Source organism: Pomacea canaliculata, linkage group LG12 (genome assembly GCF_003073045.1).
Source record: "Pomacea canaliculata isolate SZHN2017 linkage group LG12, ASM307304v1, whole genome shotgun sequence".
NCBI lineage: Eukaryota > Metazoa > Mollusca > Gastropoda > Architaenioglossa > Ampullariidae > Pomacea > Pomacea canaliculata.
In genome coordinates this window covers 7,297,484-7,320,531 of record NC_037601.1, presented here as the reverse complement: position 1 = coordinate 7,320,531, position 23,048 = coordinate 7,297,484, and the positions used below count along the sequence as shown (strand labels likewise).

Below are 23,048 nucleotides of genomic sequence, written 5' to 3'. Positions count from 1 at the left end.
CAAGTGCCTGACCCATGAAATGTGGCCAGCAACTGGTGGCAGGTTACGCTCTACAGGAGGATCAGCCTTCATATTATTGAAAATGGATGCAACCCGAACAAGGTCTCTACCATATAGAGTCAAAAGGGATATATACTGTTCATTAAGAGGCAAATCAGGCAGTTTCAAGCCAGCCAAACTTCTTCAAGATGTCCAAACCTTGTTTGGTGTTCTTGACACTTGAGCATTTTGAATATATAAAGTCCACCACCTCTTTCTAGAAAAAAAAGGACAAAATGTAAACAAAAAGAAAAACAATTATGAAACTCAGTAGCAGAAACATTAAAAAGATGACACACGACAAAGATTCACCTCACTGTAACTGATTTCATTATAACAAGCAAGTTCACTCTGTCACTATAAATTAAATTACTATATACTTTGCATACATTCCCTTCAAAGCAAGAGATAACAAGACCTCTTTTGCTCAAAACCAGGGAAGGACTATAGGTCATAGTAAAGAAGGTGGTGGTTCAATCATTGGAAATAATCTGCTAGCTTTCATGTGCACCAAGTGGCTACATTTGCTAAATTCAGTAAATGCAACCTTATATTTCTATTTCAAAACAACAGCATTCAAAGCACTGAGAATTCTAAATATTTGAACACTGATTACTTTTGCTATATTTATTATTTTTCTGCTTTCCTTTGTTTCAAAAGAAGTGCTGGAAACATGCAGATCAACATTTAAAAAGAAAAATGAATAAATGGCATTATTTGTTCTCCCACATGTAAATTCATTAATGAGAGCTGATCTCAAAATCTCTGACGGAGGTGTATTACTAATGACTGATGTTTATCTGATATACACAAATTAGTTCAGTTTTCCTAGACAAAAGTCTTCAAATAAGGCAGATTTAATTGAGACAACAGTTCTTAAGTATTAGATTCCCGAAAATAATGAAATGCTTACAAAAAATTATGCTTCAAAATTTAAGCAAATGATAAAATATTTAACTATTGATATCTTACGTGAAATAAATCCATTTTCTGCTTGAACTTTTTAAAGTCCACTTCAAAGTCTGTTGCCTTTACATCTAAGAAGTCATAGGACTTTACTTTCATGGACATTAATACCTTTGTGACTTTTGCAGCAATCACCTCAATACCTGTATGAAAAAAAAATTTCAACTTTACCTGATTCCAGTTTAAGTATGTGGTTGATGCACTATTATGTCTGTTGTCAAAATAGAGTTAAAATTATAATACATAGAATGGCATATGCATGTCAATACATCCATTTGTTAATTTATTTAAGTAGGAAGGTAATTTCACCTAGAGAAGGTATTGCACCACTAAAAGAATGGATGACAGAGGAAAAAAGAAAGCCAACACCCAGCCACATGAACATCAAGAAAGGTATGGATGACTTGAGACCAGATCTAAATCCAGAAACTTAAAATCCTCACAGCAGTGGTTATAAGCAAGTGTACAAGCTGTCAGATGCCCCCTAATGGCTTCTTAATTGAAATTTATGATTTCATACTTAACAAAAAAGTAAAAAAAAATGTTGGTGAGATAGACCGAGCCACTAGTGTAGGTTTGAATAGCCACCAGTGCTGTCTTAAATGCAGGCCTGTCTGGGATGAAGGACAGTATGGCTGAGAAGGAGGTGCCACACCACCCTTCCTGCTAGGCATGCACCTCTTGCAGGAAGTTGCACTGCCCTCTGAGAAGGCCAGATACTCATGGATGGAAAAATCATCTCTCCTCCTAAAAAGTGTATGAACACAGCAAGGATGGCTCTTGTTGTCTCGTCTCAGTCACAACTTCAAACAGCAGACTTTAAAATGCATGCTATGGTGAAGTCATCACCAGTGTTGATCATCAGTCAGGTTATGAATAAGGTAAACCTAGGCAGAGTATCAGGCCAGTGTTTCTACCTGTTACTGTTATTTAGCTTTTGTGCACGCCTGCCAGAATGGTGTTCAAGCCTAGATGTGGCTCCAAATGATAATACTGTGCAGTCTTGTATTGAGGACTGTGAATATTTGCTTTTTGATCAAAACTAGTGGCAGCAGGCAATGTGCTGCTACAAATTTCTGGGAAAATACAAAACCAGCTTGTCACAGCCCTCGCCATGCAGGCACATGACAAGTTACAGGTCCCACCTGGAAAGGGATGCCCAGAACCTGGTCCGATGGCTGGGTGTGGTCCTATGCTCCACTGGGGGCGAATAGGAACAAGAGGAAGAAGAATACATGAATGATTAAAATATACCTTCAATTTTGATGTCATCTAGGTGAGAGAACCTTTCGATAGTATCTAACAATTGCAACAGCTGTTGAAGACGGCGTACAAAGTTGTCAAAATTTGAAAAAATGTATGACTCTGAAAAGTTAAATTTTCGCTCATGTGGAGAGCTTTCTTGAGCTATTTTCACATTCTGGTATTGTCTCTTGTAACTTTCATTCAGCTCTAAGCATTCCTTTATTTTTGCCTTCCTCTCCTCCACCGGCAATGACCAGAAACCCTCTTCATTTTCATTTGTGAGGAAGCGTCTGCATGAGGCGACCATCTGATTTGTGACCTGTCCACATGAAATGCAGTTTTTGTGAGTCAAGCAATAACACGAGGGATCCAGCTAAAAGAAGAATGTTGCTTTGCATTTCCATTTGTTCTTTCAATATAAGCCATTTCCTCTATCATCATTTCTATTGGTTTTCCACTTTCTATAATTTGTTTTTCATTATTGTCCATTCTAACAAAGCAATCATTTTCACAATTTAACACAGTTTTATATTATGTTAAAGGAATAGAATCTCTTTAATATTTCCATAGCAATGATTACGTGAGCATTTGTGAAGATTTTTTTAATTAAAAAGAAATTTTCTTAAAATTGTTTATCAAATACTTTTAACTAGACTCTAAAGCAACATGTAACCAACTACCCCCCATCCCCCAATCAAATACTCTCATTCTTACTCCAACAAAAATCTCTTGTCAATATCCTCATATTACCTTGAAAAAGAGTGAGTTCATTCTCTCTGATGTGTTATAGTACCTAGAGACATTAAATATCATCCGCAGAGACTGTATCAATCCAGGAATGCTTTGCTGAATCTTTGTCTACATCAAAACACAAAGAAAAACTTTCAAGAATTTTAACAAAAATATTTGTTGATACATAAAAACATTTTAAACAGACTGGTATGTTTTGTGCATGTAAATTGCATAGATGTGTGCAAGGTTAATTGTTACAAAGATGGGAGGGTAAAGGAAGTGAGAAAAGTAGAGAAGAAAGCTGAATTCATTTAAAGATACATGGATATGGAAAACAGTAAGATGAATGATGAGATCATTGTCAGCTCTTATCATAAACTCAGGTCTATCTCTCTCTCTCTCCTATATTTATTTGTTCTTGTGTGGTGATCTCTCTTTCTCAGACTTTTGTAGTGTCACATTGACACATTACTTTTCTTTATAGCATTACATCAGTTCACTTTTTAGGTACTTGAGCTTCACGGGATCCTGATTTATAGCTAAATCTGGTAAAAGATTACATCTGTGTGTGTATGTATGTGTTAAACTAATTGCATTAACATTTTACCAGGTGGACTTTAGTAACTGTAACTGGACTGATCTGCTTTACATGGCGACACACAGTGGTAGGACTATTGGTTATTCATGGCTTCTAAATCTCTAATGACAGTCAGTCCATTCTTCTTTGTTGTCATGGGGAAGAAGATGGAAGTTCCTAAAGAGAATTTGTAATTAAAATTCTAGCTCTTGATCGTTGGGTGTGTGACCTAATCTAATTCCTTGCATTGTGTTCTTTTTCCCATGTAGTACACATCTACACTTACCTGAGCTTGGAGTCCACAAACAAAAGTTCTAAAAATATTCTTTTAATAATAATAATAATGAGGATTTATATAGCACCTTTCCAAAATCTTTGCTCAGAGCACTTTGCATAAGTCATATATAGACTATATCATAAACAAACTTGAACCCATATTTACATATAACAGACATGCTCACTCCTACTACAGATGCTACTCATACCCAAAAAAAATACGGACACACGTCATAAATGCACAGGGTCACAGTGAAGTCGTTCTGAAAGGATGTGTCTTAAGATTGGACTTAAAGGTGGTAACAGAAGCTGAGTGACGAAGGCTGATGGGTAATCCGTTTCAAGTTGATAGGGTTAGGTAGGAGAAAGACCTCTGTCCATACGTCTTTGTCTTAGTCAGTGGGACTCGCAGAAGCTTGGTGTCAGAAGATGAGCAAAGAGAATGAGTGGGTGTACAGATGGGAGTGAGTTCGGAGAGGTACCGAGGGTCGGTGCCTGAAACAGCTAAGTCAAAGTGGAAAGTTTGAAGGCTACACAGTACGCGATTGGCAGCTAGTGAAAAGAGTGAAAGATAGGTGATATATATATGTTTGTATCTAAATGGCTTACAGATGATGTGAGCAGCTTAATTCTGGAACCTTTGAAGTCTGTCAAGGAGATACTCCAGCTAAAAGAGAATTACAATAGTCTATCCTTGATAGCACAAAGGTACAGATTAGAGTTTTAGTTGCATCAGTGTTAGATACAATGGACAAACTGGTTCACTGCTACACCACGAAATGAAAGACAAGAAGATGATCTATGATAATCTTCTACAACATTGTGGATATCAGCGCCTTGAGTGCCTACATATTGTTTGGACTTTCCAAAGCCCCAAGTGGCAATGTGGCAAAAGTTACAAATGATGAATCTTCCTGATAAAACCAGGCGAGGAACTTGTTGGACTTGGAAAATCTATGAAAGAAGAATGCTCTAGAGAGAATAGGGCACACTAACACAAGCTCCATCCTGTTCTGAGCCTTCAACAGCTGCAGAGGTCAGAACTAGTCACCTCAAGGCAACCATGCCTATGGGGAGAGATAACAAAACCCATCACGTTGAGCTAAGGCGCAAAAGTTGATTTTTGTTTGCTATTTATACTATATTATAGATAATATGTCACTCCCCCTGTGGTTACATGCCTCACACTGTGCCACTTATGCGATTAGCCAAGGTTCAGCAGTGGAAAGGAGTACAGGGGTGTGGAGAAAAAAGCACTGTCGGCTCTAAACCAATTCTCTTGCTTCACTCTCTTGCTAGAAGAACTGTTTTGTTGGTTTCCAAGGTAGAATAGATCAGTTCTTTTTGACAGGCTCCTATATGAGCTTTCAGCAATGCTGTTTTGCATTGTTCTCCCTAAACAGTTCTTTCTCTGCATGTGGCGCTTGTTTACAGGGATGGCTGCTTTGCCATGACATAGCCTTAGCTGCTGACTTGGCGTAAAGCACCCTTCCCCCATCTAAAAGCAGAAGATTCGCTATATTATAATACTTCTTTCCAAGTCACACTTGTGCCAGTTTGTGCTGATTTTAATATACAATAAATGAAAAGCCATATAGCAATCTGTCATCATTAAAGTCACAACTTCAGGCAAGGATTTCTTAAATTTATAGAACACGCATTACTAGCATTATTTCATCCAGTACTGTTAAAGAAATCTAAACAGGCTCTCAAAAAAAAAGTTACATGTGACTCACTGGACTGGGACTGTAAAGATGCTCACAGTACTTTTCAACAGTATACAGATACTTTACGTTGTCTTTTGCTTCATTAGCTATGTCTGTGATCTTTCCATCAAGCTTTCTCCAAACCTTGCAAATCAAAGTTATAATTGATGGTTAGAGAGGCCACATGATATCGTTTATATCAATAAATACTACTGCTATACACAGTAGAAACACACCTTTGCATTCTCTCATTTTTATGTTAATGCACAAAGACACTCCATCCAGTTTATGCCCATAACACTCTCACACACCAAATGTGTATCCTTGCATGTCTTGTTTATCCAGCAATGTCTCTGAATGTATTTTTAAAATCGTTTAACAGACCTCAACAAGCCTGGATTTTGCTGCATGGAGAATGCAAAGCACATGTCGCACTTGTGGAGTTTTCAGCTGTTCAGTAAGGGAGCAAAACTTTGCCATGCGCTTTTTCCAGTAAATCACCTCACGATGGAGTCCTGTATTGTTAGGCTCACTGCGAATCTGTTCAGCTATCACTATTACCTGAAAAAAGATGTCAAAAACATCATCAGTCCTCGTACTTTTGTAACTTTCAGGCATGTCTTTTTTTAACTCCTGGACATCTTGGGCATACCAAGTTACTGTTATCTGACAGTGTGGCATATGTGGGTTAAACTTTTCTCATCAATTTTTTAGCATGAGCAATAGAAACCACCTTTTCTTGTTCAATCACCTAAGTTAAGCAGTATCAGGTCTGATTAGCACTTGGATATAGGTACTTCTTGTAGACATTAGGTTTTGTTGGAAAACAATTTCTTGGAAATGTGGATAGTCAAGTGCTTAAAGCAATGGTATTTAAGGCCAAAGAAAGGCTGGTTGAATAGCTGTGTGGCACAACATATTTCATCAGCTGACTGAACATTGTTGGTGTGTTTCTGGGCTTATCCTTGGTATTCCAGTTGCTGAGCATGACCAGATACCTTTCATTGATACTACAACTTTCAGGACCCTCTCTAGCTGTTCACAGAACTCATCGACATCACTGTTGTTGTGCATGAAAGGGGGACCAAAGACTTGAATAATGGTGACATTGTGAGGAAAGGCAGAAATGTGAATGGGTATTAGATGCCAGAGATAGGTGTACAGCTGATGACTGCTCCCAACCACTTTCCTGTGTTCAAGGACGTCCACACCATACTCATGTTTGGCTTCCTCCCCACTGTACTAGAGTCTGTGGCATCACGGACGTGTATTGATAGACTGATGTCTGTATACTGAGACTCACTCTTGGCCTCTTGTGAAGTGATCCGCTGTCAGTCTCGGCGAGCCGTAACAAAGAATGTGAATAAACCGGAAGCTATGCAGTCCAGGGATATTAGTTCGTGGTGGCATTCATCATTTGCCGTTTCCACGAAGTATAGCGGCACAACCTCTGCCAGTCCAACAACCTCCCATTTTTATCAATGTAACTCGTGTATGCATTAACAAGTATGAATAAAATATTTTAGTCAACTTTGTGATCAAAGAAGTTAAAATGTTTTAAAGAAGCTGTGACTTTGTGTAAGTTACAAGGCTACATGAGGAAGATCTGTACAGCATGTTTTTCTGCAGCTAGGTGTTTCTTTACTGCTAAGGTAAGGGGTGATGATTGATAAACAATTTTGCATACATTGTTGTGGATGGCTTGTTTTGCCGATGGATGTACTGCTCGGGAAAAATCGTTTTTTTTTCACTTTTTTCAAATGACTTTTATTACCTTATGTTATGTATAATGATATGTGGTTTTGGTCTATGCCGTTAGTTATCCTTCATGTCCAAAGAAGATGATAATTTGCTTTACTCATTTGTATTTGTGGCTTCTCAAGTGACCTAACCAGAGTCTGGAACAAATGGCCCACCCAAAGGCAGTTGTTGTAATGACTGTTATATGTACTCCATGACATCATTCCTGGGCATCATCGAGTCTCTGCTGCTGGTGTCAAAGTTCTGGGGACTGCAGGGATCAGCCTATACCACCAATTTCTGCTGCCGCCAGCAGCTTCCAGTTTTTTAGGTTTGAAATTGCACCACTGGAGGTTCCCCTTTAATTAAGGTGTCCTTGCAGTGCTTGAATAGAGGACCTTGCTTCTTCTTGCTGTTTTCTAGATCTGTTCTTTGATGACATGACCCATTCAGCAGAGATGGGCTTCAGCTGGTATAGTTTGCCCTCTCCAGAACTTGGAATGTGCATACTGCTGAAAATTGTTTTGTTATTTGCGTATTTTATAGATCTTGTATATTTATGCATTGTAGACTAAGAGCATTAAAAACAATGTATCAAATCTGAAAATGTCGGTGAATTTCTCATTACATTTAAAGGTTTTTATTCCATTTTGAAACTATACCCTTTTTAGATTAATTTTCGACATCTTGACACACTCAGGATTGTGAGACACCCATGAGGAGATGTGTCAAATGTAATAGGAAGTCACTATGTAAAAAGGAATTTTAATATTTTTAAATTAGTGACATCTAGTTACAAGGCACTTTATTGACAAACAAAACGAGGGAAAAGTAGCTTACAAGTTCAATATGTTTTATCCATCCCCTCACGCAAGCCTCTAACTTTTTCACAGTCTCCACAGATGCTGCTACTTTAAATATATCTGAAGGTGATTTGACTTGAAGAATATCATCAACATTGCACTGCGACAAGGTTTCTTTTTCTTCCAAACACTCCTTAGTAACTGCAACAAGATAAAACAGAAATATGGTTTTGGTGACTGAAAACTAAATGACACTAAGATATACATGGGTACAATAATCCAAAGTTAATAATTCATTTGTAATGTGCTTGTAAAATATGGTAAATTTAAAGGAGTCAGTAACCCCACTCTATCCTTCAGAAACAGCCCCACTAACATCATGGACAGAAACAGGTTACAGCAAGTACCAACCTGCTGCTAGGTACATTGGTACAATTTCTCCATTAATTTTGAGTCTCTCATTCAAATTTTTTGGTACAACTTTCTCCACCTGGTACATACCTATAGAATGATACTGGCAGATAAACCAGAGTAATATATCACAGTTACATGGAATAGAGATACGGTGAATGTATGAGTGTCAGTTTCTGATCTTTTATTTCCTGCATATTTTTCTATATTGTATTTGAGGAAAACATGAGAAAGAGGATACACATGCATGTTATTTTTATATGGTAGTTTCCTGAACTAGTGGAAAGGCTGATGAGGAATAAAAGTTTCTGCAAATGATGATAACCTAGTCACTTTTTATAAACCAAGACCAGTTGCTGTGTTAAAATCACTTTAAAGTCTCGTTGTTTGATTGGTAGCATAGAAAATCAATCATGCATTCATGTGAAGGGATATATTTACAGCATCCTATATGGCCCAGCCACTCACAAGGACCTTCTTAAACTTTCATGTTATGCAGATTGGCACTGCTATAGTCATCACTACCATGCAGGTATCAATAAAGAGTTGGCACAGACTACAGAGTTTGTCATCTACTGTCTCCCAGTTATATTTCACATTGATAAACAAACCTCTCTTGATACACATTTCCTACTTTGGTTAAGACATTATAGCCATGGATAGTTTTCGTGCTTGATTTCTCAACATAGGGTTCTACTACTCATACTTAGTGATACTACTCCAAATCCACCCCTCACATCTTTCTAAATTTTGATGTGGAGTAAGTGACAGTAGAGATGTAAAACTATTCAACAGTATGCAGCATATGAGACCAGCAGCTGCTAAAGGACTGCTTAGATGTTATGACCCCAGTTGTTTGCAGTTTGCAGGGAGTGAAGACCCCTGGTTTGCTTAAACTACCGCTTGAAAAACAGTTCTACCTTAATCTACAACTGGATGGTACTTCATCACTGCACCCACTCTCATCTTTTATCAGCCTGACAACAGCCACCACACATCATTACCCTCATTATTACCTGAATCATTATTTCTATTTGAAATAATTTGCTACTTTTTATCTGCCTGTAGATCTCTACCTATTTTTTCACTTTCAGGTAAAGGCATTTGTCATCACCTTATCCCAGTAAGTCTACCCACAGAGTTTATGCCAAAAAAGACCATTGAAACACCTAAGCCATAAACTAGGAAGCCATCAGTGAGCATTAATTATTCATTACTATGATACAATATGGTCACTGTCAAGAGTAATGCATGATTAATAAATGTGTTTTATGTGAAACTTGTCATTACGTCTACCAATTTAATGTTCTTAATGGTTCTATAGCTTTAACATTCTGCATTATACCTCTTGATGCCTTTACATCCTTGCATGGTAAGATACTCACATATAACATCTGCAGTAGCTAAGCTAAAGAATTGATGATAAGAGTAGACCTAACTGTTGCTTCAATAATAAGAGGTTTATTATAACCTTTCTTTACAATTTAAGACTGCTGACTGCAGCAGTTTTACCCTTGACACATCTTTTATTAACTCGCAGTATAAATTTCTGATTGTGCACTGCATGTTACATATACTGATACTTCCACAATGGTATCAATCAGTGGATAAGAATGAGCTACTATATGTTCCTTTATTACAGACTCCTGTGTCTTGTTTTGCCTTGTTCCTGACCTTGGCTGAAATACAGATGAACAATAAAAAAATGCAATTACTTAGGCAGTTATCTTTATTGAATTGAGTTTGCATGAATATAAGTGCCAAAGTGATTAAAAGCCATGGAATAAACATTTAACATCAATTTTTATCTTATAGTTATATATACACCAAGTAAAGCTCCTCTACTTACATAATGCTTAAGAATACAACGCTTTTCGGATAATTAGGCTTGCCAAAACAGTCCACTTAGCTTTTATACAAAAAGTATTAAATGTATGATGATAATCATTTTCTACTTAAACCTAAACTTTTGAATGTTTTACTTTTATGACCATGACATTGACACATTAAAGACATGAATAGTTTTGTGCATGCAATTGTGTATGAATTTTAATTTTAATCGAGCTGCAACAGAATTGCCCTCTGGGAAAAATAAAGTCTTATCTTATCTTATTAAGTATAATGTCTCTCTTTAAGCAGAGAATTGCATCAACGTGAAGTTGGGAGGGTGGTTTTAACACTATAACATTGTGATCAATATCAATCTTGCACAAATGTAAATAAAGGAGATGATACAAAATTAATCAAAATACAAGGACATATATATCATGTCAACTCAGTATGTATTAATTTTGTGATGACAATTTAAATTCTCATGGGTTTAGAGAGGGATAGATGACAAAATTACCATCATACTTTTAATTTCCATTTTACCAAATATGCTTGCAAATGGCATTTTCTTTTCACAGCAAAGTAGACAGTATGAAAAGGTATTAGCACATACAATAAACATGGGGCAGTCAATAACATAAATCTGGAATCAGTTGTTGTGTTTCAAAAAACTTTTAAAGCAACAGCATATACGTTTAACAAAGGATTAGGTGATGGAAGGAGGGTATGTGTTAGATCACAGAACTGTATGTTCAGGAGTGCAGATCACTGACCCATATTCTGGATAGAGGTGGATTTTCAAAATTAAACCCCCAAATTACACATTTGATCTGGAAGCCTTCAGACTTTTTCTACGTCCCTTCTGTTTTGTTGTTGAGGTAAGTGTTGACCATTTAAACTTTTCCATACACTTCTTGCACTTGCGGAATGCATGAACCATAAAATACAATTTGACAATTATAACTAAAATATTCTACGATGCTAGGACAGTGTACATTTGTTCATATAAGCAAGTCCTAACTGACTCTGTCTGGCAACAATTGGTAAAATACAAATCAAAGGACAAAATCCACCTGTTCATCAAAGCATTGTCTAAATATAGACTTGAACTTCTGAAAAATTTTAACCACATAGGTTTTAAGTCTGTAAGTTCCCCTCTATCCAGAATGTGTCATTGATTTCACAGCACTCAGAAGCTCTTGATGTACTGGTGTCAGGTTCATGTGTGAGTTCTTTTAAAGAAGACAAAATATCATGTTTCTCATTGTGAGATAATTTAATTGTTCATTTCTTAACATTACAAAGCACATATAGCCTCCAATGTATTCTACAATCTCTATTTCATCAGTCACCTCACTTAAATCAGTTGCAGACTGATTATTAGCCAAGTTGTAGTTTTCATTTACCATTGTTTCAAATACCATTAGGCAGATCCATGTTGATGCAGAGATGGGATATATGCCTTTCAATATCTTTACAATCAATTAAAAATTCCTTGTAAAAATTTAAATATGCTTTTTCTTTTGCAGCAGTTTTAAACTTGCTCTTCTTCACTGAACACTGGTTAAGAAACTGTAAATCATGAAGTAGTGCAGGTCCTAAAAAAGTAGAGATATACAATGTGATCTCAAATGAAATAATTTATGAACAGTTTACTGGTACCGCATTATTAATATATGAAAAGTGCATTTAAAAAACAAAAATAAAGTCGAACTAAAAATAACTGAATGTAGGATCAATGCCATTCACATCATATCATTGTCTAGAGGAAAAAGCACTATTAATATATATAAGAAAAAAAATTGCTTCAGCATACACTCAGTATTTTCTTCAAGCTGCTGGTTTTTTCTAAGCATTGTTAATACTGTACTCAAAACAGTGCACATCTTTTCAGCCTCTATACTTACCACCAACATTAAGGATTATTTCCTTTACATTGTCTGAAATGTTGTCATCTGACATCAAAGCACTACATTAAGACTCTTCCAAGATCTCCATTAAAACCTGATCAAACCAATTACGATTACACAAATTTTGTCTACAAGTTTAAGTAAAAAAACAAAACAGATAATGGAAGAAAATAGCTACTTTTTAACTCTAAGCTCTATTTTTATCCTGGTATGAAAGGTCACTAAACGATTTGCTGTCTTGTGCATATTTATTTCATGGTAATGAAACATGTAAATATCAGGGGTAGGTGAAGGATTTAACGTCCAATTTATCTTCGCCACCCATTTCAAGTACACTATCATCCTGATAACACAGCACATGATGTAAATGTGTTCAAAACAACATTGTTAAAAAAATAAATAAGGATTCAAACATATTACAGAATAAATGGAGTTTAAGGCACGTTCTTTAGAGCCTTAGTCTGAATTAAGAAAAGATAAACTCACAACAAACTACCCTCTGTAACCACTCAGAAAAACAATGAGCTAGAGAGCGCGAACTTGCTGACAAAACCATCTTGACTCTAAAATAAATACAAATACTACGATACAATGCTCTGTTTGAGGGTAGATATTTTACATTTTAATTCACATATTAAAAAATATGTATCAAAACATACTTACTAAGAGGATTTCTTCAATATCAAAGGATTCCAAGATACTTGTGGATACAAAACAAAGTGACCAGAAGTTTCCTGTCAATAACTTAATTAAGCTTCCATACCGCGAACACAAGTTAAGGCAACGCTGACCCACTGTGCGCGCCTAGAGTTGGCTGTCCTTGTTATTTATTGTTTGTTTTCAGCGTGTTTCGCTGATGATTGTGTTTTCAGCATGTGTCGCCGATTTGCAAGTGTGTATACAAGTAGACACTGTTGTACAAACTGTAAATAAAATGCTTTGCTTGAAATACCTTCGACTGCAAAGACTCAATTTCTTAGAGCGGCTGACACCTTAGATTTAAGAAGCGCAAACGAGCCATTGACAACGAAATAGGAGCCTGGGACTTAAGTTTCATCACTCAATCTAATACGGAAAACCACACCTATTTTTTTATTGTAACACTGGGTGCAAATTCATATTCTGTATTGCTCCCTCCATCCCCTCTGGACCGAACAGGGCCAATTGCCAAACAGTGCTGATGCCAGCATTTATGCCAGAATCTACCACTGACTCAGAGAAATTCTGAAGTAATATATGTAAATCTATATCTTATATGCTTCTGCAATATTTTCAAGATGTGACTGACCTTGAAGTGAACTTGAGAATTTTTCCAATCTGTATAAAAATGAAGCTTGTACAGATTTATTCTGAGGCCCTGCCAGGTATCCCCATCCAAGATTCATATTTTTCATCATTGGTAGAAAGATATCACAAAGCAGATTCTTTGCAATGTGTAAATGGCCTTCCTTAGCATCCACTACTGTCAAGAACACTTTCTACAACAAAAAAGTAAGCAATAAACATAGAGTCCTAAGTATACACATTTGCACCACTCATCATCTTACCAGAAACTTGATGCATAGCATATCTGAAAAGTAAATGTTTAAACATACAGAAAAAAATTAACAAATATAAAATCGGTCTATTTTTGAAACTATAATTTTACTGTTGAAATAATGTTGATACAACTCTGATGGGTGCTCTACTGGGCCTTAACATCTTTCACTTTGTTCTCAAGACATTTTAGTCTTGCTGCTTCTCAGCTGGAATGGCTACGTTAACTTCTCACAATTGTTCAAAGCAGACTGAAGCTTTTCAGATTTTTCTTTCAGTCTTCTAAGCTCCTCATCTATGACTGCAATCTGCAAACAATGGCCTGGACATAATATACAATTCTTCCTCAGTGTAGACACCTGTTCACTCAACATTTTGTTGGGCATTGACTGATCACTTGTCCAGCCATCTCTGGTTTTTACACATCCTGGTTCTGGACCATAGTCTATATGACTGTATATGATGTAACCACTGCATCGCTGGTTACCAGAATGTTGTTTGCTCACTGATCAAATCTAAATTGTTGACAGTATCATGGAGATGCATGACCTGACTGCTTTTGTTATGTTTGCTTAATATCCTTGTTTTGGTTATAGTCCATTTAGGTCTAGAGTTTTCTACCTCTTTCTGCACCTATCCCAGCTTTGAAAGTTTTTTCCAGCTATTTAATGTTAAGATCTAATTTATTTTAAAAGAAGACAATATAAGATTTCTACAAGATTGTTATATCAGATTAAACTGCGACATTTATTTAGTGACCCGAAATATCTGTTTGTATATTACAAAATGTCATCCACTTCTGTGGTGAATGTGACCACTCACTTTGATTGAAATTAGCTGTGATACTAGAGGTAATATACTGGGTTGATACATACTAAAAATGCATGAATGTGGGAGTGAATGAATGATAATGAATTGTAATAATTTCAGTTTTACTTCTCTGCAGAACCAAAACGATAGGGATATAATGGATTTCTGCTTCTTGCTAAATGTATTATGATAACTTATTTATTATTAATAAATGAATATCTTAAAGCATGACAAATGCATCAGAGAGGAGACTTAAATGTAATTAAAATAAAGTTACACTAAAACTTTAGAAATTTAGAAAATAAATGTAACACCTACCTTTGATATATCCATGTCAGTAATTTCTACAGCATCATTAGATGGCAGTCGTAAAAAAGCAAGGATAAGTCCTTTATCCTCTACTGTACTTCCATCCATCAGGCTTGACTTTATTGTTCCAAGTGAAGGTCTTTGAGCACCACTAAATTCCCTGAATGCTGAAAAATATGATGGAATAATTATGAAGGATCATCTTCTGCCACTGTTCAACACTATCGCTTAATATTATGAACTGTGCTTTATTATTTGTTAAAAATATATAGCATGGCAATGATAAGTAAATGATAAGTATCCATCTGGGTTTCAGAAAAATACTTCATGACTTTTTACAAAATCTTTAGTAACACAAAATGCTAGTTTACTTTTTAAAAATCTATTTTCATTCCTTGAGAAAAAAAGCATTTTCTGAATGATATCTACAATAGTATCTGCAAAACTGTGTAACATTAACATGTCATAAATGAATGAATATTGATAAACTTGTTATTTTGAGGACTATTGCTCATCTTTGTTTTTGTTTGCTTTTTGAAGGGTGGGTTTCCATTAGCAGTAGCTTTTCTTTACACATTATATAAGTAGATTAGAGTCCATTACAGACTAGGGAAAGAGTTTAAAGTAGATTAAACATATATATGTCTTTATGCAGGTGTGTGTGTGCATGCATACTCTAAAAAGAGCAAATTGTATTCAAGTGCTAGTGGGAAGAAAGAATGCATAAGCAATGGTGTAAGATTTCTTGCGCAGAAGGAATCAGTTGGAACCACCTAATCTAACTGAACCTAATCTAACCACATCTAATTGAAGTAGACTGCTTTTTATTTGCATCTCTGCCATGCCCAACGAAGTCACCAGGTCTATGCTCCAATTTTACCCCACAAAGAGAACAGGTAACAGTTCTATGGTCAGCTAGACAAAGTTATGATGATAATTTCAAAGAATGACATATTAGTGGTTTTCAGTTATTATAAAGATTGGCCAAGATGTTTATTACCATTGAGAATGAACAGCAGGAAAATTTGGACTAGGAGAATCCAACCACAGACCTAACTAAAACTCCTATAGCTTGCATCGAACAATCAACACACCATAGCCAATACCTTCAATCCCCACAAACACAACTTGGAACTCTACAGTTTGGTCTATGACCATACTGACTACATCCTCCTGCAAAAAGTGCCTCAAGTCCAGTTTTAACATGTTGAAAAAGGAATGTCCTGGTGCAGATATTGACAGCAACTGTATAAGACTGTATAAGACCTTGTCTTAATAAGCCTGAGACTGAAGCTTAAAACTAAACATGCCACATTCATTTTAACACTTGCTAACAACTATAACCAACACTGCTCTCACGTGGCTACACAGGGGTGGGCTGGTCATACAAGACCACCACAAAGCTCATATTATTTGCATAACTGTAGGTTTTATTTTCCATGCTGCACTCAGCAGCTGGGTTAGGGCTAGACACAAAAAATTCTTTTCTATGGCAAGAGAGATGAACATATACATTTTCTCACCTTTAATTTCATGTGGATATTGGAAGGAAAAAACGAGCGTCCGACTTCCATGTGCTTTAAAAAATAAATTCATATCGTTCTCCTGTAGTAAGAAAAAATAATGGTGTTGTAAATATAAGCCTAGTAAAAAAAAAATCAAGCAACAAATTAAATACAAAAGGTAATATAATCAGGTGTAAGGAACCAAGAGCAAGATGATCTTTCCTGTTACCTTGTCTTCTTCTATGATAATCCGCTCTACACTAGCAGGGTCCAAATCAATGACTTGTGCAATTCTCTCAAAGATGTAGTGATGCCTTGAATCAAGTTGAACAACTCCTTTCTTTCCCTTTAACCTATGCTGTAGAAAATGTATTTAATTTATTTAAAATGTGCTCAAATGTAAAGTATACTCAAATGTTAAATGTAAAATAGTCTGGCTGTAAAGTTTATACACACTGCAGAGCAGTAAAATACCTTACTCATATATAAAATATTCTTGTTCAATGTCCATAAGTGCATTGCTGCATTCAGCTGTTTATTAATATCTTTGCACTTCATTTCAATGGAAATAGTTTCTCTATATTGTTCTTCACAGTGAAAGGGTAACAATATAATAATAATAGTGTACCTTACTCCACCCACAAAAGCAGGTTCACGGCATTTACATACATAAAGTTGCACCAACACACACTTACTAGTATGCATCAGATTCCTTCACCGTCATTCAATCATAGATACTCTGCACTTATTCTCTCTCTCACACACATACACCCAGAGCATACACCCAGAGAAAACCTCAGATAATGCTTACATAACAAAATACATCTGTAGTCTTTCAGTGATAAATAATTTAGAAATATATAAAGACTATTCAAATGACTTTTAATGTTGTAAAGTTTTCAGATCTTTTATTTTGAGCTAATATTGATCCGCTTTTATTTTGAATTTTGATGTTATAAGTTTTCTTTTTAGATATTTTATTTTGAGCTCAGCAAATTTTATCTAGCTTTCAATTTACATTTGTACTCTTTCAGAAGCAAAAAAAAAAAAGCATTCTTGAAATAATCTTAGACAATTTGTTACAAAATATTTTCAACACTCTTTTGAACATTATATTAAACTTAAAATCTGGATGCAAAAGAAACTAACATTATGATATATGCAAATGCAAGAACTAAACAGGACATAACTGCAGTACTTCAAAAAAAGTTTTGAAGTTTTATATTTAAAAAAATATTTATAGTTTTAGTGTTTAGACACAGTAAAGAAAAGGTCAAGCAGCTGCACACATAGCATCAAATAACCAATAAATCCTGTTGTAATTAGAATAAAATCCGACTTTAAAAAAAAAAAAACTAAACAAAGGAAGCTATGGTACTGAATTATTTCTGCTCTGTACTCTATTTCAGTTTTTACACTTGCAGCTCTCATATCAAGCATACAACTATGAAAATATTGTTTTAAAATTTGGTTGACATGCATGCAAAAATTAATTTTCTCCTTTAATTTAGGCTCATTGCATTAGAAACTATGGTTAGACTAAGCAGGAATAAATAAGAAAACACGTTTAATTTACAATGACCAGAAATTTTGTATCCGAGAGGTAGACCTCAGAACTTTTTTTGTATATCCCACTGCTCTGTGCAATGAAAAAAAATTAAAAAAAAAAATACTTCATAAACAAAAGGTTAAAACCTAATTATAAGAAAAGTAAATATAATGGAAATGCTAGAGGTAACTATATAATAAATAAACCTAAATTACAATTAACCCTCTAAAGCCAAAGCAGAATAAATTAACCCATTAAACTGATCTTTAAGCTTGGGAAACACACCTCTGAGATTCCCATTCGTCGAGCATGCTCCCACTGCAGCCACAAAGTTTGCCATACACAAATGGGAGATCACAAAAATGGGCTCCAACAGAACATGTTCAGCCCCTTTACAACCTGACACTAAACACTGAAAATGAACCATCTACTTCACTCTTTCATTGTTTTTCCACCTTCCCATACACCCAACCCAAGCTCTTTCCCATAAAACATGAATTAATTTGTGGATACATGACCTTATGGTTTATATACATATCTCATAGCCCTGCTAATAGGACCAAACTTTTTAGATGTATAGCACTTATACAAGTTATAGTAACCTTAGCTTTAGTAGACAGAAAAATGGGATATAAACGCTCATACAATCTAGCTCTGGGTGTTTGAACTGATCTGCGCTTACTGATCTGAAAACGTGAGCAAACGCTACATAGCTTTTTCGCAGCCGTTACTCAATATTCGAAACGCTACGTGAATCTCAAAAATCAGGAGTCCCTTTGAGGTTTCATTCCAGTTATTTTTTTAGGATAACTGTTGGTAGGATATCAGGCTAAGTCTTTTTTCAGTTCATATTAGAATTAGCTTCAGAGATCTATGCGTATTTGTACGTTGTCATCAGCTATCACGTCTGAGTCCATTCAAGATCACTAATTATTAACGGCCTCAGAACAGATTTCATACCTTCGTTGAGGGAACGTAGTCCAACGCCTTTGCTATTTTCTGTCGCCATTGTTGGTCCATTACTGTGTATTGTTGCAGATGTCTTTAAATGTTCGACTGTAACCACAAGACGTCCATCCAACCGGTCAACAATTTCTGTTGCACCACCAGCAAAACTGCTGTTCTTGTGCGCATGCGTAGACAGCGACGCAAAGCAAAGTCATCTTCGCATTAAAAACTAAACACGTTGGTCAACATGTGTCAAATAGATTCCTCGGGTTTTCTGTATGTAACGTGTCGTCTATTGTGTATTTATACATGCACTTGATCCGGCGCCTGGTTGTTTTAAATTTCAAATGCCTTTTGCAGCCCTTAGAATTACGTAGCTGTCCATTTGTCAGATCTGTTTGTACTGACAAAGGTTGGTGTCTATTTTTGTGAGCCCAACCAGATACCTCCAAGCATGCAGTTAACATGTCTAAATTATATTGTTAACCCCCTCTCTAAAAGAAGCTGTTCTGAGCACAATAATTTAATGTCATAGTCTTCATAATGACTGTAAACTTTGTTTATGTAAGACATTTTGATCAATGTTCTTTAATTAATCCACCTATAGCTGTTGGTGCTAAAACTTCAGCCCGGATTAAATTTTGCCTTTATTGGGACTGTATGGTTGCTGATAGTTGATACACGCACATCTTAACAGTTGCCTGGCTGATAAATTTTCCCGAGTCACAAGCAGATCTTAGTCATTATACACCATAAATTCAGTAGCCGGACTAATTCGCTCTTTTGACTACAAGGTTTACTAAACGGCGGTTAGTCGCGTCTCCTAAAAACCTATTATAGCTAGCGCCAACCATGCAGTCCGTTCCAAGGATGAGGACAAAAGTTTGCTATGAGAATTCTCCATTCTAGCTCTTACTATATATAAACTAATATACCTCGTATTGAGTTCTTTTTTTTTTTTTCCCATCTACTTAGCACTTAGCCGACCTTGAAGTTCACAAGAAACTTTTTTCCAAAAAAGTGAATTCTTTTCGGTGTGTCGTTCAGTTTCGGATCGGTTAGTTTTGTTATATTCAGTGGCGTAGGAAGATGTTCGGCGTTGGGGGGGGCAAACTCCCTGCTGACAGTTAATGGCGTTCGCACTCGGCACATTACGTAAAAAAGGATGGGGGGGGGGGTACTGCACGCACGCACGTACACAGTGGTAGCATCACAACATGCTGTTTTATTGTTAAAAGGCAAAGCAGCATTAAATAAGAAAAAACAAATTAAAGAATGACTCCCCGGCTACCAAACATTATACCTAAAAAAAGAAAACACCAAACCCCGTGACAGCAACGATCAACATTCCAGCTCTGCACATATACACCAGCGCGCGTGCACACCTATGCACACATGCGCGCATGCACAGGCCGCGCAGTTCACACTCGCGGTCACACACCGTACACGTCTGCATACTGGCCAGGGTAGCCATCGGGGTGAAAAACAAAGGTAAAGATTTAATTAAGCCTACTCACACAGTGGCTCGTGACACCGCTTTGTTCTATCTCACAACAAACGCGGGGAAATGGTTGCTGGAACCCTCTTCTAGACACCACGGCAGTTCCAGCGACAGTCCACACAGCACGTGGCAACCCCGACTAACTTCCAGAGACGGGCACAGGTCTCTCCGCCCTGCCGTCTTCCCAGTCCACATATACCTGTGTGGCAGGTTTCTATAGGCTTCGAGAAACTCCAAAACCTTTCCCTACCCACAGGCCCAGCGTCCGCGAGATAATACACGTTACAAAGAGGCACAGCCCTATACCTGAACTCGGTGTCCGCACACCGTTGGGAAAATAGCTCCATCACCCCAAAGAGAACCAAAGGGAGACCAGAGAGGAAGGGACGCAAGGCTACCGTATAATTAAGGGCCATAAACTGGCCAGACCACCGTGGCCAGGGGACGAAACTAGGGTGGGAATGGCATCAGGGCCATCCCTTCCTCGCTACCCGACGGTGCTGAGCCAGCGATGCGACACGTTCTATGGCCATCTACAAAACACGACACATATATACAAACCAAACAGTATAACACAGATAACTTTATGTTGAGTACCAGCCACAGTCGTTGATGATAAAAGAGTGCCCTTATGTAGTTTTAGAAATGTTACTTATGCACTTCACCTGACGTCGTAGATAGCAATAATACCAGTCTCTCTGTCTAAAGAAAAACTACCAATATAGGGACTTGGAGTCTTTGCCTTCCTCATGCTTCGCTTAGCTTTTCACAAAGTGTAAGGGTTCCTGTCTGATTGGCAAGACTCACTGGGGTATTGCTATGCAACTAATTCGTTACTGGCATTCTGTGTTCCCGAATGGCCAGTGCGGCCACTTTGGTTGTAAGCGATAGCAGATAATTTTAGGGTGACCAGCGAGTGGGTGGGGATGTTTTATGTTGGTCAAACGAAAACCGCCAAAGAAAAAGGCGTCACATTATGGGGCAGGGGGAGGGAGACCACACTCGATGTACCGATGTACTGTCCGGCTGCTTTCTTCGCTCAGGCTTCAACACAGCCTGCAATTAGCATGGCAAACAATACCAACGGACTGTCCCCGATCTGATCGTCAGAGGTGTTAGAGCCTCCACTTGCCCTCAGGGCCCGCTTTTGTGACGGGTGATGACCGTCTCCTCTCTACGTTCCTCTACCTTTCTTTTCAGTTCTTTGCTCTTTGTGAGGAATTACGTCTCAATATTGGGGGGGCAAAAGGATATTCCTGCCCCCCCTGTATTTTCCTTGGGGGGGCGGCTGCCCCCGCTGCCCCCCTGGTTCCTACGCCACTGATATTATGTGCTCACCACAACCGCTTACGTTCTCTATTTCAACGTGCGCGAGACGACACAAGCTTCATTCACTCAAGGAGCATCCCAGCAAACACACCAAGATTAAATTGGCGTTAGCTTGGCGCAATGTTGGCTGCAATATTGGACCAAAATTGGGAGTGAAACTAGCCCAGCATACTATTTCTTTCGTACGACCACGGAACTTTATAATGTAACTCCGTGGTACGACGAGGACAAAACACATAAGTGCTGAGTCATAGACACAAGTAAATAAATTTATTAAAATGAGTTTATTTACATTATTTACGGACACATGCAAACCAATTCAATCCTACTATACACACACATAACTCGCTCCTACACCGCTAATACCTATCGTCTACTCATGTGGCATTTCCTTGAAATCTTGGGCATGTTTCCAGCCTTGGACTCCTCGGCGATTTCAATTTTCAGACTTTCAATCATTACGTTAAGCATTCAAAATAATACAAGATTTCAGCCTGGTAAGCTGATCCAGCATCCCACACACAAGCCCCGGCCATCACTTCATTGACTATTTGATTGTGCGTGAAGATAATGCCTGCCCCATCTATGATCTTTCTGTGCCCGACCTGCTGCTATAGAACCATTTTCCAGTGTCTTTTAACCTGAAATTTAATGGCCTGCGCTTGCAAAGCTTGTCGTCATCTCCCACAACTTAGCTTGTATTGTTTTTACCGCCTTCCGAGCAGAAGTCTCTGATTTGTAGATCATCCGTGACAGTTCGACCGACCTATACTGCACATACAATTAAGGAATAACTTATCTTTGACAGGGACGCTCCTTTCTCCACCCGCTGTCACATCGCCCTTCTGCTCCATGGCTCACCCCTAAAACGCTTAATCATTTCTGCAAAGATTCAACATACCAATCAGAAGATACAACAATTTTCATCAAGCAGGGATTTGTTTCGCAGTGTTGGCCAAATGATAAACAAGTTTGAAGGTGCCTCCGTTTTGCCTACTATAGAACATATCTTCTGCAAAAATGACACAATCAGTGCAGGACTGGATAAACAATCTCCACCCTAGTTTTAATGCTTTGTCGGTAACGTACTAGAGTTTATGACTGTCACCGAATCCTAGGTCAGGGAGCCGGGTTACCACATGGCACATGCTCGCACACCTACTGAAAACAACGCGTGGCCTTAGATTCTTTGCTTCTTTATTAAATTAAGGCGATCGCGTGCAAGCTGCCTGAAGCAACTGTTGCTGTCTACCAAGGTCCACTCTAGGCCAGCCTCTATGATGTCCTCACTCGGGCTGCTGGCTGAAGTCCGGCAGAAAGCGGCCA

The 23,048-nt window shown here is 37.5% G+C and overlaps 1 protein-coding gene and 1 long non-coding RNA gene across 3 annotated transcripts in view; one reads left to right on the top strand and one right to left on the bottom strand.

The window, feature by feature from the left end:
* The window catches only part of LOC112576807, a 31,000-nt gene extending 18,674 nt beyond the window's left edge, over window positions 1-12,326 (top strand). The window contains exons 3-4 of the long non-coding RNA XR_003101918.1: window positions 9,590-9,690; window positions 10,138-12,326. This is a non-coding gene — a long non-coding RNA (uncharacterized LOC112576807). The remainder of the gene's footprint in view (window positions 1-9,589; window positions 9,691-10,137) is intronic.
* Window positions 11-19,227, bottom strand: LOC112576806 (dynein heavy chain 5, axonemal-like). 2 transcript variants are annotated; one of them, XM_025259552.1, is made up of 12 exons: window positions 18,905-19,227; window positions 16,625-16,753; window positions 16,414-16,495; window positions 14,900-15,057; window positions 13,524-13,713; window positions 8,122-8,285; window positions 5,926-6,102; window positions 5,572-5,685; window positions 3,001-3,108; window positions 2,260-2,569; window positions 1,012-1,148; window positions 11-256 (listed from the first exon to the last, which is right to left on the bottom strand). In XM_025259552.1, the coding sequence occupies exons 1-12, from the start codon at window positions 18,962-18,964 to the stop codon at window positions 155-157; spliced, it is 1,731 nt and encodes a 576-aa protein (XP_025115337.1). In that variant the 5' UTR covers window positions 18,965-19,227; the 3' UTR covers window positions 11-154. The 2 variants fall into 2 exon arrangements, with proteins under 2 accessions (XP_025115337.1, XP_025115338.1); XM_025259553.1 differs by lacking the exons at window positions 16,414-16,495; window positions 18,905-19,227 and having other exon boundaries at window positions 16,625-16,755.
* Between the last annotated feature and the right edge of the window lie 3,821 nt (window positions 19,228-23,048).

Excerpts from the sequence above, each read along its gene's own strand:
- LOC112576806 (XM_025259552.1), bottom strand. The coding sequence starts at position 18,964 with ATGGACCAACAATGGCGACAGAAAATAGCAAAGGCGTTGGACTACGTT. Across the intron at positions 16,496-16,624 it reads TTATCATAGAAGAAGACAAG|GAGAACGATATGAATTTATT; the intron begins GTAACAGGAAAG and ends TTCTTACTACAG. Across the intron at positions 2,570-3,000 it reads TGAACTCACTCTTTTTCAAG|GTCACAAATCAGATGGTCGC; the intron begins GTAATATGAGGA and ends TCATGTGGACAG.